Source organism: Panicum hallii, chromosome 1, assembly GCF_002211085.1.
Source record: "Panicum hallii strain FIL2 chromosome 1, PHallii_v3.1, whole genome shotgun sequence".
Classification (NCBI taxonomy): domain Eukaryota; kingdom Viridiplantae; phylum Streptophyta; class Magnoliopsida; order Poales; family Poaceae; genus Panicum; species Panicum hallii.
Genome location: NC_038042.1, coordinates 49,810,005 through 49,828,391, shown reverse-complemented (window position 1 = coordinate 49,828,391; position 18,387 = coordinate 49,810,005). Strand labels below are relative to the sequence as shown.

Sequence of the window (18,387 nt, the reverse complement as noted above, 5' to 3'; positions counted from 1 at the left end):
TAAAATATATCTATTCTTTTTTACAGAGTTTGTTTATAAGTTGGTTTGTACGGACCTTCTTGGGCTGTATTTATTATGGATGTTCTATATATTTTATCAAATTAGCAAAGATAAAAGAAATACAACAAAGAACATCCATAATAAATACAGCCCAAGAAGGTCCGTCCAGACCAACTTATAAACAAACTCTGTAAAAAGGAATAGACCCTCTAGATGGTGAATATATAGATTGGAAGATCATAGATATGTTTGAACAAACTTCCCCACAATATAAAAATTAAATAAAAGAATAAATCATGAATGAATTAAAGGATGAAATGAAGAACCAAATAATGAATGAGTTAAGACAAAAAATTGAAGAAAAAATTGAAAATATAAAGAAAGATCTAGATGACAAATTTGAATTCCCATTAATAGATGATAAAATGGAAGACTCACCAGAAGGTAAGATGGACATTCGAGGCCACAGTCAAGCTTGAAAGCACTTGAATATTGATATGAATATCAATAATTTGGGCGTGGAAGCGTCGTCAACAACTTTCTCATTCCCTTAATTTGACAGTGGTACTATCAATTTTTTAGGCGTGGAAGACATATCCTATAAAAAATATCAGATTGTCATATAAGAACGCGGAAGAATTAACAAGCCTTACATGCACTCACTCAGCATGTCATGGTGTCCTGAAGAGTCTACATGGGTACTTGTGCCAAGAAAGAATGCAAGGGAAGCAACAGAGAGTCTACATGGGTACTTGTGCCAAGAAAGAATGTAAGCGAAGCAACATCTAGCCATACAGACGAATTTACCTCTATGCAGAAGTTAGCCATATAGAAGTTAGCGCTATACGGAGGAAGTTAGCGCCATGCCTCAAAATGATAAGCTCGGCAAAGATGATAAGAGCAGCAAAGATCTCAACACTCTCCGCAGCAGTATATAAGGAGGACATGCTTCACACAACGGAGGTATCGGAAGGAGTAGCCAGAACCTCCAAGAGCGAAGTTCCTGCGAGAGTTTCTAAAACCAATAAAATCCCTAGTACCATCCCTGTATGATAGTCACCAAGTCCGTTGTAATATACCTAGTGTAGGTAATATTTTTCCCTCTTTGTTTTAACAGTTTGGGGTTCCCGAAAGGGAAAATCATATGTAAGCATGTTTATTTTAATAAAGTAGTTTCCCTTTAATTTCCCTGTATCCGCTGGTCTGGTTGTGCATTCTAAGTCTCTGTGCCAAGAATCCTATAGGAGAGACCTCTTCGGTAGTTCTCATTTAAAGCCATGGTTGGCAGTTTGAGAGAACGTTGTTGTCGTAGAGAAGTGGTCCCTTCGGGTGGAACTGCCTAGGGAGACGACAGGTTTTTAGCCCGCGTAGTCATGACCATAGATAACTAGGGATAGGAGACTGCTTATTAAATGCGGACTTGCGATAAACATGGTGAGCACTAAAGATGTCAACGGGTACAATACCCATAGGTTTTGCCTACCTAAACTCGTACCCATAACAGCCAACCAGTACCCATACCCATCCCCATACCCGCCCGTGGGTAATAGATTGTCCCATACCCATACCCACATGGGTAATCGGGTACCCACGGGTTCCCCATACCCATAAATTTTGGCAAAAAGTGTTAAGATTTTCCAGCATTCAACATAGATTAAAATTAATGAGTTCACACAATAGTAGTATTTGTAGTACAAAAACCACCGACTACACCAACAAAGAAAACAAAGTAAACTCAAAACATATAAATGCAACCAAATATCCATCAACTACACCAACAAAGAGACTGTTTAGTCTAGCATACTGTCCCTCAAGTCCTCAACATTCAACAAAGCGTAACTCCCTGCAGCAAAGCATGCAAAGAATTTAAAAAACAAGCAAGAATGCAATATTGGAAGAAAATTAAACATATAGGTGACAATATTGAACATGTACCTCAACGCCCTCCTGAATCTCTTGAAGGCAGCTCCAAAATGATTCAGGCCTGTCACCAATATCACTATCTTGATACTTATTTTGCAGCTATGCTTGTGAGCACATGAGCGCCTCCAATATCTTTGGAGTAAGCCTGCTGCGATGCTCACTAAGAACCCTCCCACTAGTGCTAAACGCAGATTCTGAAGCAACCGTGCTAACTGGAATAGCAAATATGTCATGTGCTATCTTCCTCAAAATAGGAAACCTTGTTCCAGCCACCTTCCACCAATCAAGAATCTGAAAATTCTCTGTTTCAATTGGAATCAACTCATCATCGAAGTACCGCTGTAGCTCACAATTAGCTGTCATGATTGTTGGCCTTCTTATTGCAACACGTGCACTAATTGAAGACAAGAATCCAGAATTATCAAGTGGAGGAGCTGATGATTCTGTGTTATCTTGTTCCTCTTCCACTTGATACTCCCTCATCAATTCATACAGTGAGTTTCTAACTTCATGAACTTTCTCCATACACACTTCAATGGTATCATAAAATAATGTCTCAAAGAAACCAAGAAGATAATCAGTCTTAAACCGAGGATCAAGAATAGTTGCTATTCCCATTGGCCCATGAATATCCTTCCAATACTTGTCAAACTTCTCAATCATCTTAGTTGACATTTCTTCTATGATGTCATTGCCACATACAGACCATTCCCTAATTTTCATTTTAGCCTCACAAATTTTAAGGAGTTGAACATTCGCAGTCACATAATTGGTTCCAGAGAAAATAGCAGTTATATCATTAAACATCTTCAGCCTTTGAACCACATCTTTAGCAAAAGTCCATTCTTCTCTACTTGGAGCACAATTATATAGTTTCTCAACATGTATTGCACGGTTAAAAACAGCCTCATAAGGAATAGCAATAGTAAGCATCTTGTATGTAGAATTCCACCTAGTTTTGCAATCAAGAGCTAACTTGTGATCAATGGGAACTCTAACATACTTGGCAATTTCCTCAAACTTTTCTATTCTTTTAGGTGTAACGCTCCAAAAAGCAATACTTTCACGGATTTTTGCAATAGCAGGTTGTATCACCTCTAATCCATCCTTCACTATTAAGTTTAGAATATGGGCAGCACAACGCATATGCAACAATTTTCCCTTTAGCAAAATTTTAGTTTCACCAATCTTCTTGATAAGAATAGGAATTACCGCATCATTTATGGTGCAGTTATCTAAAGTCACGGTTGATATCTTCTCGTCAAGATTCCATTCAACCAAAGCTTCATATAGCTGCTCACAAATGACTTCAGCGGTGTGTGGAGCAGGGACATATATGAACTTGAAGGTAGTCAGTAAGGAATACAATCAAATTCTGATTCAAAGAATATAGAATCATCAAATACAATTCAGTTTTGCAATCACCTCATAATTATTTTTCTTAGACTCCAGGAATCATCAATGAAATAGGCTGTGATAGCCATATAACCTCTTCTTTGGTTATCAGAGGTCCACATGTCTGTAGTAATAGCCACTCTTGATTTTGCTCCACCTATGTACAGCAAGGCCTTTTTCTTTTCTTCCTTGTATTATCCATAATGTCCTTCCTACATTTCAATCACAAATGGTCAAATATTGCAATTTACAGGTGAAAGAAACAGAAATAAGGTTACATTCTTACCTAATAGTGTTTCTAGTCACCATCTTGAACAATGGCTGAAGTGCACTTACGAATCTTCTAAAACCAACATGGTCCACAATACACAAAGGATATTCATGTAGTGTGATCATAGCAGCAAGCGCTTTTCTAGCTACATCTTGGTCAAAAGTGTAGTGCTCGATAGACACTTTTCCTCCCTCTTGGGATTTCATCCTTAGAGATGATTGTGCTAATGTCTTTTTCATCCCACCCAACTTGTTCTTCCGCATTGTACATATATTCAGGTGGAAATGAAGATGCTTTGTTCCACTACTGCTTTTGGCACAAAGCTTCTTGTGGCAGTAATTACATTGAGCCTTTGGTTGACCCATAACTTCTACCTCTTTAAACTCCTTCCAAACAGAAGAAGTGCGCTTCCTCTTTGCTTTTGTATGTGTGTTCTCATCTCCGTCCTCCCCATCAATGACATCATCATCAATTTGGATAGGTTGTGACTGTGAGGTATTCCCATGAGATTCTTCTTGCTGGCTATTACTCCCAGACATAGTAAATATGCAAAATTTAATGCAAACATATAAGTTTTAAACGACCATAAAAGATACACATCTATATCTATTGATCCAAATCTGAAAAGCTTCAGAATCAAACCCCAAGGAGTTGAATAGATGGACACCGGAGGAAGTAGCATCTGGGGTACTCGGGGTCAGTGGACTCGCAGGCATCGGTGTACTCATGGTCTTGGCTACAGCTCCAGCAAGACCAAGACGACCTTTCTTGACAGCAACACCTGTCCCGGGGTGCTGTGGAGGCCGGCGACATGCAACCGTACCAGCTGTTCTAGTTCTACCGCCATCGTCACTTGATTGTACAACAGGGGTGTCGATTGAAGTAGTTGGTGGTAGTTGGTTCGTGCCAGTGTCCCTTTGCCATACCGGCGTGGCGATGTTAGTGTTAGAGGTTAAAGCAAGACTACGCTATGCGAATGCGTACTAAAAAAAAATCCAAACAAAGCCGGATACGGAGGGAATACAAGATTCTCACCTTGTGGAGGACGAGTTGGTTGAATCCATAGCGTCCACGTCCACATCCATGGCAGCGGCGACCGGCAGGGGCGCTGTGACTTGTGAGGTCACGCCGTCACGGCGACCGGCAGGGGTGAGGTGAGGAGGATGCAGGCTCGCGGCGATCTGCAGGGGCCAGGGGTGAGTCGAGGTCGCGGAGTGCAGGGGCGCGGCGGCGCGAGGCCAGAAGGGCAGCGGCGCCGGCGCAGCGTGTGGCTCCTCTGCTGCTGGCGGCGGTGTGTGTGTGTTCGTGTGTGGAAGAGTCGTAGGGAGCAGAGGAGCGGCAGGGAGAAAAAATTAGGATTGAGGTTAGGGTTTGAGCTGGGCCAGTTGGGCTTCTTTTTTTGATGGGCTCCTAGCAGCTGCGGGGTTATTCGGGTATGCGGGTAAACGGGGATGGGTACTTAGTTCCCATACCCGCACCCACTGTACCCGATGGGTGTGACTTCTTCCCCATTTACATACCCGTGGGTACAAAGTGTTACCCAAACCCGGCCCCTAATATGGTTTTTACCCGTCGGGTTATGGGTAACGGGTACCCGTTGACATCTTGAGTGAGCACCAAGTAGGACTTCACAATCATATAGCACACCGGGTGTCGCATTGGTTTCGCCAACCTGAAACGATCCTGCAATACATATAAAACTAATAAGCTCTTGAGCATATAAAACACTAATCATAAAAAGATAAAAATTAATAAACAAATACAAAAGCCGCATTTTCTAATCAAATATCTTAAGCATATAAGACAAGCATCTCAATCTAAATATTCTAATACTAATCTTCATGCATTTATTAATCTATCTGTCTGGTATCACTGAAATGCAGGTCTTCCATTCCATCTAAACTAATTTTCTTATTCTTTTTTCAAAAGAGACACAAACTAGTGTCCTCAAATCTGATATATATTGAACAAGACACTTCGACAAGAAACAACCTATAAAAAAGAAGAATAGAAAGAGAATAATTGAGGTTGTCTTCTTCCTCCGGAAATGTATTGCTAGCTGGAGATTGAAAGACGCATTGTGGAGGTAGTAGATGTTGATTTTCCCTACAATTGATGACTGTAGTGACCATTTTCAATAGTTTGAAACTAGCACATGATGTTTCGTGATTTTGAAAAATAGGTCATGATGTCCATTCAAGTTTATAGCACGGACAAGCAATAAATTTTCAACTCAATCTTAGCCTAATTTTCAACACAGAATCTCACACATGTGCATTTTTCTCAACTGTCTTTTACACTTTTTATGATTCCATGACATAAAATTCAAAAATAAACTGGGAGTTTCGAAGCATTTCAATTTTAATATAAACGAAGTGTTCAATGTTTTATGTAAATTAAAATAGTATTTGGGAAACCCTTGTGTATTTTCATAAACTTAGTTGGCGCTCACATGCTGTACTTAATTATTCTTTTTAGGTACAAGACGAGGAGATATCTATGTTAGCTTCATCGGTCTCAAGATAGATATTGCTCTAGTCTCTCAAAGATGAAATGTATTCATAGGAGGAAGTGGTTCCATTGTATTACTGCAGAGGAGACTCATCCTCGTAGGAGGGCGAAATGTTCATGCACTATTCATACATCCATCTTTGTATCGAATTGTGTTTTTTTAAAAAAGAAAAATGTTCCACAAGGTTTAACTTAAAGCAAGTTGACAAAGTAGGTTTAGTGGGCTTCCTCGATTCCAGCTGTCTTTCCCCCAAATTTAACATTGTTCACGGATAACCTGAGTATTTTGTATAATTTTATTTGTTAATTTTATGGGACAGCAAGTCGGACCATGGATACCACATGGCATGCACATATTGTTGCAGCTTCTCTGAATGAGTGATCAGAGTTGTTTGCCCGAGCTTGGTTGTTATAGTATATCTGCAACACCAGAGCTGTTGTTTCAGGCTATTTATCTGTGTCAGTGAAATTTTCACTCATCCAGCAGCTTGTCGGCGCTACAGCTTTGGAATAATGCAGTTTCAAGGTCCCACAGGGGAGAATGATTCACCACCATGAGCCGAAAGAGGCATGGCCAAACTTTTCTGAAAACATCAATGTTCCAGGAAAATTTGCGAGATCTTTTTCCCTGAAACCTGATAGGTGCCTCTGGAAACTTTTCTGGACATCAGTCGCCTGAATCTATATGTGGTAGTACTACTACCATCAAGCAGTATATACTCTTGCAAGTTGCAGGGGAAGAAAAATCAGAATCATTTCGCAAAAAAAAAAGAATCATTCATTTAGCAGTAGTGTACCCAGGATCAGGTTACACCCAGCAATTCAGCCTTCAGTTTTTTTTCCCAACCTTACCGGGTTTGAGTAGGATTCAGGACATATCTGTGACACCACCATAGACCACACGAAAATAGAATGACCGTCCACTGTTTTTTCGCTAGCGGAGTTGGCTTCACTGCAAGAATTGCCAAAAATACGACAATGGTATCTTCCAAAAGGAGATCAAATAAGGTTGCAGATTCGACAATACAAGGTCACATGCCATCTTTACGAGGGACACGAGCAGTTCAAGTAGGATAATCCAAAACAAACATAAAAGAATTATCTCCAGAAAGCAAGACTTCTAATGAAATCTTCTGCTCTAACCAGATACAACTTTAAGGTAAGAAAAAAGAAGAAGGAACGAAAGAAAACGAGGAACAACAGGAAGAGGGAAAACTTAAAACTGGTAAATAAGGAGTAGGCTCCTGTAGGAGCTCACCATTGCCGATTTCTGACTTGCCGGTTTCTGTCCACGCCTCACCGAGCCATCTGGAACTGGAAGCCAGGGAAGAAGGCCATGAGAGGCATGGGCAAATACAAACTGATGATTGATGAGGAGGAGCCCAGCTCAGCCATTGTCCTCCATCCTTCTACTGCTTTACTGCTTACGCAGGAGACGCTCCTGCCAAGCATCCTCCATGATCTGCAGGGGAGGCAGGGCAGAGGATTGCAGGATAGAAGGGGAGAGGAATCCTTTTACCTGCCTGTAGCCGGCAGGTGTTGATGCAGCAAAAGCTCTTGTGAGAACATCGAACAACTTGCACGGTGGCATTATAAAGAGGCTAGCGGTGGTGTTCTTTAGTGGAAGAAAAAAACGAATAACGAAAAGTCAAAAGAAAGCTTACTGTGTGGGGCGCGTGGCAATGTCTGGAAATCCCTATTCATGCTATTCCTGTCTCACCAAATATCAATTCTGCAGCTATTCCTTCTGCTGACAATTCTCCATTCCTATCCTTGTTTGGGGGCTGTTCAAGAGTAATTTACTGAGTGTAAATGTACAGCATCCAGCCATCCAAGGCATTCATGCTGGTAAAAGTTAAGACAACCTCTATACTAATCCCACTTACCTTTTTACTGGTAATAATTTGGTAGCAGCTTTCGACCCATTGCCATGCTTTCTGCAAAAAATTGGAACCTGAATACCCTTCTTACTTGCCACCCAATTGCTTAGCAATTAAGTGTCTAACAACCAACCTGCTGCTTAACCCCAACAAACCAATCTTTACCAACAGACTGAGGGTACTGAAATTTTACCTGGAGGCAAAATCTACAGATCCACAATACAAAAATAAAGGTGCCTTTTACAAAAAGTTGAAGAGGCAATCTCCTCTTTTGAGATGCACTTTTTAGAATATGGAGATTGGGGAGTGTGGCCTTCCTGCTTTGCCACTACTTCGTGCTTATCAAGCATTCATCTCCTAATTCTTCAGTTTAAGTTAAAAATCACTTCCTTGCATCCAACTGAATCAGTTCAGCCTGATATTGTCATAGGTAATAAAAGGCAAAGAGGAGAGAAAAATACCATGTAATATACTGTTAATCAGTCTACAAATAGTTCTTTGGAATTATCAGGGAATATACCATGCATATTTAGTGGCGCTCCACAATAAAGGAGAAGAAATCAATACCACCAAAGAATGACATTTCAACAAAAGTGGGATTTAATGGTTGAGGCCCAGTGCAGTGGACCCCCCTCCAATGGAATTTCTGAATCCCCTTTCCCTCCTTTGAACAGGTGGACTGGTGGAGGAGCCATCGAGGTGGTGAGCCTGCCTGCTGGAAGTGCACCAAATCATCGCCATCATGGACTCTTCACACTACGCTGAGAAGCACCAATAATAGGTCCTTTCGACCTTAGCTTACGTGTCCCATGATCAAGCATCAACATGCACAGGGATCAAGAATTTTTGAATTGATAAGCCTCCACTTCTGAATGCGTGTGCTCAATGATTTTTGTCCTTACAAGCTAAAACAACAACAAAAAAAAAAACAGAAGGCTTCCTAAAATCCCAATAGACTAATTTTCTCTCTATACCGATCCAAAGATCACTCAAGATGGAAAATACCATCAGTGTATCACTGACACGGGGAACAACGGTCATTTGTCAACCCCACAGGCCACAAGCACCATTATTTTTCAATCTGTTCATTTTGTAATAGTACTAAGCTTATTTTCTCTTGATACATCATTGCCCTGATTTCTGTTTAAAAAACAGCTTAATAATCTATGGAGCAATTGCGAGCTTCCATTCCCTTTCAAGAATTTATGTTGCTTTCAACCTTTAGACTAATATAAAGTAAACAACACTCAAGGGAACATGAATGCCCCGCCAGAAATAAATGGTTTGTTCTTTCCTAGCATGTGGAGGGTGCACAATTGAGTGGTACAGATGTCATTCATCTAACATATTAATAGTCTTTTAGTCACGAAACAAAATGGTACCTTTCATGCCCAATAGTAAACAGTGATCAAACTAACGATTACATATGGCTGGTACAGAGGACATGTTTAGTGTAGAAACATGGAAAAGGGCTTAGTGAGGCATAAAGCGCACGGAAAATTTGGGCAACCCTCTACACACTTGGCCATATCACATGTATCTTAGGATCGATATGTTACTTGGAGTAACTTTGAGAGAAGATGGTTTAGCAGTTGACATAGAAAGGTTATTGTTAGTTTGGGGCAACCAATAAACCAACTGCTCTTTGCACAGAAAATTTTCTTATCATTCTTGGGTGCCATAATACCACTTCAGAACTCACGAGTGATGTGATGATGTAACGAGATATTGATAACCGACAGTGGCAATATAAACAGTATGATCGAAAAACTGAACCAATGGTGTTTCAGATTTACACCACTTAATCTTAGAATTACGCTCGCGTCTTAAACTTCTTTAGCGATTAAGATTATTAGCATATGAAACAAAAGGAACCAAGTCGAACCTACCGTGTTGCAGAATCCGCAGTGGACGCTCATAGATGCAACTCTGTTCAGCCCCAAACTCTAATTTCGACATAAACATCGCGAGGAAGAACTGCAACACATAACAAAGGAAGACAATTTAGCATAGTGCATAAGCATCGCCAAAATTATGACAAACCATCTTGATCCAACGACTGTTCAACTACATTACCTGGCATTGCAGCGCAATAATTCTTCTGTACCTCACAGACTCGTTATCCACCGAGAACGACTCCGATCCAAGAACCAATATGGACAAGGATGCCGCCACAATCTCTCTAGAAAGAAATGAGAAATATAGCGAACACCAGCCACAGCCCACGGCCAGCTCCCACCCGCGAACAGCAACCAGATGCCACGGAACGACGGGCGTCTCGACCGTTCAGAGCAGCTCCATGCGCCGAGGGGCATCGCCATCTCCGCCGTCGGCCTCGACGGAGAAGACGGCCACGCGGCGTGCTCCGGCGCCGCTGCGAAGAACCGGTGGCTGCGTGGTGCTCTCGGTTGACACGCCTCAATAATCCGAGCCGTCGATCTCTGTGTTTACGGTCTAGACCGCCGGAAAGGACAGCAACCCGGAGAAGCTGCGCCGTTGCCGCCAGCTGACAGGTGGGCCATGGTCTGCAGGGAGACAAACAACTCGGTCGCACACGGCGAGACCCAACCATTTCTTTCGTTTAAACCCTAACCAAAACCCCTCCCCTGCTCCTCCCCGCTCGCCGCCCGCCACCATGTCGATGGCGGTGGCCGCCTCCCTCCGCTCCCTGGCGCGCCGCCGGCCCCGCCTCCGCTTGCCCGCGGCGCCCCTTGCGGTCCCCGGTGCCCGCGCGGCATTCCTCTCGGGCGCGGCAGAGGAGGCGGCCGCGGATGCGGCGGCGGCGCCGCCTGCCCCGGGCCGGAAGGTGCTGGAGAGCTTCCGCGAGGAGTTTGAGATCGGGGGCCGCTCCATCGCCTTCGAGACGGGAAAGATGGCGCGCTTCGCGAACGGCTCCGTGGTGATCTCCATGGAAGACACCAACGTCCTCGCAACCGTCGCCGCTGCCAAGTCCTCCGAGCCCGTCCGGGACTTTCTCCCGCTAACTGTACGGTCCCTTCCCTGACCTGTATAATGTGATTGTGATGTGAGGCTTTATAGAGCGTTGAATTCTACAAGGAATGGCCATTTCATCTGCTCCCACTTATAGATCCTGCATTTCATATGGTTATGTTATTTGAGCATACATAACTTTCAGTTATTTGGCTTCATAAGGGAACTCCAGGTTTTATATTGCCATAAATTAGGTCCCCCTCCATACTTGCATTTGAGCTTTATGTTTTATTATTTGCTTCACATTTTACAAGCATGTTTTTGATTGCCGAATTAGTAGCTTTTGTTCTTCTTAATCGTGCAAATAGGCACACAACTGGCATTAAGAAATTGGCGAAACTGAAAACTGATGCCAAGCAGCCGGGTCAAAGGATATTTGAGCTTTTCTTAGCGTAAGGATATTTGAGTTTGAAATGGCCGCAAAAGCTCCATCTGGTTAACATGCTTGTTCCTGTATGGTATTTAATTCTAGATTATAAAGAAAATGCTGATTTTTTTGTAAGCCAGGCTCCAAAAAAGTTTGGTTTGTTTGTGCTGAACTCAAAATGAAAAAAGAAGGTTCTATATGATCTTGAACTTTTAATTCAACATTCAGTCTTCTATATTTATCTTTTGAGTACTATTTGTGTGTTTCTTCGCTCCAATGAATTTTTCTTTTTTGGCTGTAGGTTGACTATCAGGAAAAACAGTATGCTCAAGGTGTTATTCCGACAACATATATGCGCAGGGAAGGTGCCCCTAAGGAAAGGGAACTTCTGTGTGGGCGTATAATTGATCGACCAATAAGACCATTGTTTCCTCCTGGCTTTTACCATGAAATTCAGGTATTCTTTCTCATGATATATCAAATTATTCAAGTTTGCATACTCATTGGAACTCATAAATTAATCCTGCTTCTTTAGATCATGGTAAATGTTCTTTCATCAGATGGAAAGCAAGATCCAGATGTGATGGCTGCAAATGCCTCTTCAGCTGCACTGATGCTATCTGATATACCTTGGAATGGGCCGATTGGAGTAATACGTGTTGGGAGAATTGATGGGAATTTTGTCTTAAATCCTACAGTCCATGAGGTAAATTTACTTTGGTTTACTGACAAAGGGAGCTGTTTTTCTTCTATCCTGAATTGTTCATGTATTGTTCCCATGATATTGGGCATTTATACTGCTCGTGGATCTTATATCTCCTCGTAGCATTTCATAATGGGTTAACTTAGTTATCATATGTTTGATCATCTACAAAACTACAAATTTTGTCAGTTGACTCATGTTGTTATGTTGTACGGTGCTTTGCAGCTAGGTTTGAGTGATCTCAATCTTATTTATGCATGTTCACGGGATAAAACTCTAATGATAGATGTGCAAGCTCGTGAAATAACTGAAAGGGATCTTCAGGCAGGAATGAAGCTTGCACACTCTGAGGTAATCTTCTTTATCTTCTATTTTTTTTATCCATTGTAAGCATATTCTCATGCATTCATTATTATACTCAGGCAATTAAATGTATTGACCCTCAAATAAGATTGGCTAAGCGAGCTGGCAAAGAGAAGAAAGAGTACAAGATATCTCTGATTTCAGATACATCCTACGAGAAAATTAGAAATTTGTCAGAAGCACCTATTGAGGAAGTCTTCACTGATTCATCGTATGGCAAGGTGATTATATTTTGTCTTTATGCTCAGTGGAGGGGAAGCCAAAACATAGCCAAAACATTCAATATTGGTCATCTTTTACAAACCACTGCTAGCAGTAAGAAGTTTGAAGTATCTTTTACCTCCACGGCATGAAAATTTATTGGGTATTTTCATTTCAGTTTGAGCGGGGAGAAGCTTTAGAGAAAATCACACAATCTGTGAAAGCAAAGCTTGAAGAAGAAAATGACGAGGACAGCTTGAAGTTTCTGTCCAAGGCAGTTGACACCGTGAGAAAACAGGTAGACCACGCTAATTTCTTTGCGAAATTTTCCAAGGAAGAAGAGTGAAGAAATAACTCAGCACTAAATGCATCTCTAGGTTAACGGATATAATATTAGTCTAAATGATTCTGCCAAAATCTCTGAAGATATATCCATTAGTTCATGGGAACTTCTGAATATTTTGGCAAATTTTATTTAAGTATGTTCTCAATTGAGCCCCAATCTCTAAGATCTACAGCTCCCAGCTATCTTTGACACCACTTGATGCCACTTTGTTCATTGCTATATTCTTTGTTGGATCATTTTCGCTACTTTGATTAACAAGGATTTGTGTCCGATTGTGCAGGTCATTCGTAAAAGAATAATTGAGGAGGGACTTAGATTAGATGGTAGACAACTTGATGAGGTCAGACCATTGTATTGTGAATCCAATACATATCCGATATTACATGGCTCTGCCCTGTTTTCACGAGGAGACACGCAGGTTCCCCCCCCCCCCCCCCCAAATGATAGAGCACATACACACCGATTGGCTTAAATTTTGAGGAACTTAACCATATTTTTTAACCAAGTTTTTGCATATATATCCTTGCAAGTAACCAGCACTATTTTTGTAGGTTCTATGTACAGTCACCCTTGGTGCTCCTGGTGATGCTCAGCGACTGGATTCAATTGTTGGGCCTCCAACGAAGCGTTTCATGCTTCACTATAGCTTTCCACCATTTTCAATAAATGAAGTTGCCAAACGTGGGGGCCTGAATCGACGAGAAGTTGGGCATGGTAAACACCTTTTCTTCCAATTCCATATACTAAATGAACTGTGCTGAAGTTTAGGTTAAAGGGATGTGTCTGATATCTTAAGCCAGTTTGGCTCATATAGAGGCTTACCAATGTGATAGAATTAATCTTTCATTGGTAGATGTTGTAGTGTGCCCCATCTAGATTTGCCAAAGTCTTTAGACACATATGTTGACCACAAATTTCTTTTTATATTGAATTGCTACAGAATTAATGTTGAATCTGTTGAGACAACTTTGGTACACTAGGCATGCATATAGAACTAATCATCTGTCAATATTTATAAAGTTTGACTTTTCTCAAATCCTTGTATGCCTATGAAAAGAAATTGATGGAGTACCAATGCTACACTACTCCCTTTATTCCAAAATGTAGGCCGTGTTAGTTTTATCCTAAGTCAAACTTCTCTAACTTTGACCACATTTATATTTATATAAAAATGCACTATCATCAACAACATCAAAATAATTTCATTAAATCCACCATGAAATGTCTTTATATGGTGCATTATTTTGTATTGTAGATGTCAATATATTTTTCTACAAACTTGGTCAAAGTTGGAGAAGCTTGACTTAGGATGATACTAAAACGACCTACATTTTAGAATGGAGGAAGTAGCATACAGCAGCCTGGGGAACTTCAAGTAGTTCATGAAAGCTTGAGGATTTGGTGCATTTTGGGCATGATTGGGGTACCATGTCCTGATTTAAATTTTTGGATGAAGCAAAAATGAATACTAGTATTATAACTATTTATTTTGTACCATTGTGCAGGCACTCTTGCGGAGAAAGCATTGCTCGCTGTGCTTCCTCCAGAAAGTGATTTTCCATACACTGTTCGGGTAAATTCAGAAGTCATGGCCTCTGATGGTTCAACATCAATGGCATCAGTATGTGGAGGTATACTACAAACCATTTTCTCTTATAATGTTGCTATACTTCAAATAAAAATCTTTGCTCTTTCAATTGTGGGTTGGAGAGGGCATTTTGTGAGTATGGTCTACAGTTTTGGCTTGTGGAACTTAGCTCTAGGTTTTACAATGTGTCATTCTCCCATTTGCACAAGTCTTAGTTTGCAAAACTGTATGCTTCACTGTCCTAAGAAATATATTGATTCCCTAGTTTTCTCTTTTTAACAAAACGAAGCTTGTCATTCGTACCACCCTTTTCCTTTTTACCATACGTTCATGGATAATCTGCTTTCTACAAAATAATTTAAGTTCTTTTTTGCTCCTTGGTTTGAGCACGAATTTTGATGTAATACCTTTCATTGTTACTGTGATATCCTTAAACAACTATTTTTCTTTCTTTCTTAACGTTCTGCTTTTCATGTATCTGTAAATGGTGATTCACAGGAAGTATGGCCTTGATGGATGCTGGGATACCTGTAAGAGAACATGTAGCTGGTGTTTCAGTAGGTCTTGTAAGTCTAGTGGATCCAACCACTGGAGATTTTTCTAATTATCGCATCTTAACGGATATTTTGGTAAGTGTTTTGATGCACTTCACTCAAAGATTTTTCATTCAATTGTATATGCTGTTTCCACAAATGGAAAAAATGTTGATGCTGAACTGAACATGATAATTATTTTCAGGGTCTTGAAGACCATTTGGGTGACATGGACTTCAAAATTGCAGGAACAAGGAAAGGCATTACTGCTATTCAACTGGATATAAAACCTGCTGGAATACCATTGGACATAATATGTGAAAGTTTAGAGCCTGCACGGAAGGCTCGAAATCAAATCCTTGACCGCATGGACCAGGAAATAAGTACCGCACGTGCTATTAATGATGGAAGCGGCCCTCGATTAGGTTTGTTAATGTACTTGCGTTGTTTTGTCGTGATCCTGATATGATTAAGATTAGAACTGACCCTATGTTTGCAGCTACACTGAGCTTCAGCAGTGATTCTCTTAGGAAACTCCTTTTCCACAGGAAAACAATAGAGAAAGAAACAGGTATCAAGCTATCTATACACCTGCCTTTGTTCATGTTCTTTCCTTGTGCTCTTGTGTAAGAATATTGTATTCATTGGACAAGATGGGCATATTTTGGTCATTACTTACTGTACTGGAATTCGTGCTATTGAGTGATGAACTAAAGGTGTTTCGGTTTAGGATAAAAGTTTTTGGTGAATCTAACTGCAATTTTGTAATGACTAAAGACAGGCATTTTCAATAGCTCAGACTAGATGAAGGGAGAAAAACAGTGGATATGAAGGACAAGAAAACTAATCCACCCACTAGCATTAGGTGATTACATCGGTTATGTGCTTAGAAGGACTTTATATGGCAATGGGCTTCACCTATTCAGCTAACTGGGGGACATCTTGGTAGAGATGGTTTCATTAGATTATAAATTCCAGGGTGTGTACCTTAAGCTCTGACCTTTTGTTTTTTCACAATGGCTATCTACTGATGTGGGTAATGGGTGATAAACCAATGGCTCAAAAAGATTTCCAAGAAGATTAACATGGTTCATCCGTGTAGTTGAATTGTATATTTCAATGATTGAGCATTCTTGCTGGGTTATATTTTTGTTGTAGTTAATTTCTCTATTCCATTTTGTTATTAGGTGCACGGGTATCAGTCAGCGACGGTACAGTCACTATTGTTGCTAAAACCCAACCAATTATGGATAAAGCTATTGAGAAGGTATAAATGCTTATGACACTCAATCATGATAGCTCCTGATGATCCTTGCTTAATGTACAGTCAAGTGCCTGGGAAGAAGAATCTTCATATAAGGAGATCCACCCTCTCCTTTTGTTGTAGGTTGAGTTTCTCGTGGGCCGTGAAATTGAAGTTGGCCGAACATACAAAGGAATTGTTTCCTCGATTAAGGAGTATGGCGCTTTTGTGGAGTTCAATGGTGGACATCAAGGCCTTCTTCACATTTCAGAGTTGTCACATGAACCGGTATTTCTCTTGTGATTTGTAATAGATGGATTAAGTCTGAATTCGTTCCATGTTTTATTTACTGAGATTGTTTTGAACTATATGTGAAAATAGATTGTTAGTACATCTATATGTTTCAGTTTTACTCAGCTCTCTATGGTTCTAGACTTCTTGGCTTCTTATTAGCTGAAAGTTTTTGTTTCGTGTATTGGTTGAATACTTGAGGCACCGGCTTTTTCATCATTTTTAACTATTATCTGTGTATTTTGTTTTGTTGCGTTGTCCCCCTCAGGTATCAAAAGTCTCCGACATTCTAACTGTTGGCCAAGTGCTCTCTTTGATGTGTATTGGACAGGATGTGAGGGGTAACATTAAACTTTCACTTAAGGCAACCTTACCCCAACCACGTAAGAAGGATGTAAAAAGTAAAGATCCTTTGCCAAGTCAAGAAGTAGGCTGGGCTGCTGTAGAGAACATGCCCAGCGTGGGTGCTGATGCTGAGCCATCCAGTAGTAAACATGAAGATGGCACAACTGAGGCACCTGCATTTTCGACTCCTTCAGTTATTATTCGAAGTGAGGCTGACTGTGATGCTCAAGATGTTGCAAATGGTCCTAAGAAGCGGGCAAAGGTTGCAAAGTCATCTCCTAGACCATATAAAGCACCAAGCAATTGTCAGGAGGTTAGGACAGCTACTGCTAAGAAAGCCCCAGGTACTACCAAGAAAACTAAGAAAGTAAAGATTGAGGAATCTGGAAGTGGCGGCCTGGAAACCAGTGGGTCAGATGTTCCAGAACAGACTGCTAGCAACACTCTTGACCTGAAGCAGAGTCCCGTAAACTTCCAATCTGGGTCTATGAAGTTGGGTGATGTGGTTACAGCAAAGGTCTACCAGATTCGAGCTTTTGGACTAGTACTTGAGCTGAGCGATGGAGCACGCGGAATGCATAAATTTGAGGTAACTTATATAACTCTTGAATAAGCAAGCCGGTCTTTTTTCTGTCCATACTGCCATTATGCAACTCCTATATTTGTATCGTTAATCGTTGTACCATTTTTTCCCCTTTCATATTTGTAGATTGTTAACCCATTTTCCTTTTTCCCCCTTTCATTGAACCATTATTACTGAAATCCTGGACCATCTGTTGCAGGAAAATGGTCAAAAGGAATTTGAAGTTGGTCAGGAACTACTTGTGAAATGTCAAAGTTTCAACGCCAAGGGAATTCCAGTCTTCTCATTGCTGGACTAGAGGACAAGGGCCTTTAGCTGTAGATGTGTAGCAGGCTAGCAGCTAATCTGTCAGCGTGAGGAACACGTGGCCAGCAAAATTTTGTTCTTTCGCGGCGGTTATGAGCAATTTTCTCGAGTTTTTGCACCCCCATGAAACATTAGGTCAGAGATTCACATGGAGTGTAGAGCTTACGAATCACTTGGCGTCCTGAATCCTGCTGCAGAAAATGTATATTATTAGGGTATAAGGTTGCTAATCTTTCTATTGATTAAAATAATAGACAATGAATGCCAATTCTTCGCACTCTAGCTGTGTTATGCCCGCTCGAAGGAGTTCAGTTATTTGTGGTTTCTTTGCCTGATAATCTTAAGCTGCACCCTCATTTGTTTTGGGTGGTCATGAACCCATGGCCATATATGCCTCAAGGTCAGATCAGTTGAGCATTGACATACAATTCAGCAAGTGTGAGCATTTAGCATTACTGTTTACAAAACTATGTTGCCCTACACTTTCCTATCCCCAGCGCCTGTTAGTTTTGCATTCTTATTAGTCTTGCATACATCAATTACGCAT

The 18,387-nt window shown here is 40.9% G+C and overlaps 1 protein-coding gene and 1 long non-coding RNA gene across 2 annotated transcripts; one reads left to right on the top strand and one right to left on the bottom strand.

Annotated features, from left to right (window-relative positions):
* Window positions 1–7,104: 7,104 nt before the first annotated feature.
* On the bottom strand, window positions 7,105–10,353 carry LOC112879015. Its single transcript, XR_003225922.1, has 6 exons — window positions 10,057–10,353; window positions 9,870–9,957; window positions 8,114–8,772; window positions 7,987–8,037; window positions 7,765–7,884; window positions 7,105–7,623 (listed from the first exon to the last, which is right to left on the bottom strand). It is a non-coding gene; the product is annotated as an uncharacterized LOC112879015 (long non-coding RNA).
* Window positions 10,354–10,510: 157 nt separating this feature from the next.
* LOC112878974 (polyribonucleotide nucleotidyltransferase 2, mitochondrial) lies at window positions 10,511–18,143 on the top strand. The gene is made up of 16 exons (XM_025943270.1): window positions 10,511–10,966; window positions 11,640–11,795; window positions 11,874–12,044; window positions 12,267–12,392; window positions 12,464–12,625; window positions 12,784–12,903; window positions 13,232–13,369; window positions 13,503–13,665; window positions 14,457–14,582; window positions 15,038–15,168; window positions 15,278–15,497; window positions 15,572–15,643; window positions 16,260–16,339; window positions 16,460–16,603; window positions 16,875–17,540; window positions 17,734–18,143. The coding sequence occupies exons 1-16, from the start codon at window positions 10,616–10,618 to the stop codon at window positions 17,830–17,832; spliced, it is 2,925 nt and encodes a 974-aa protein (XP_025799055.1). The 5' UTR covers window positions 10,511–10,615; the 3' UTR covers window positions 17,833–18,143.
* The last annotated feature ends 244 nt before the right edge of the window (window positions 18,144–18,387 follow it).

Coding starts and splice junctions, on each gene's coding strand:
- LOC112878974 (XM_025943270.1), top strand. CDS start 10,616: ATGTCGATGGCGGTGGCCGCCTCCCTCCGCTCCCTGGCGCGCCGCCGG. Junction 15,644..16,259: donor AACAATAGAGAAAGAAACAG/GTATCAAGCTAT, acceptor TTTTGTTATTAG/GTGCACGGGTATCAGTCAGC. Junction 17,541..17,733: donor GCGGAATGCATAAATTTGAG/GTAACTTATATA, acceptor CATCTGTTGCAG/GAAAATGGTCAAAAGGAATT.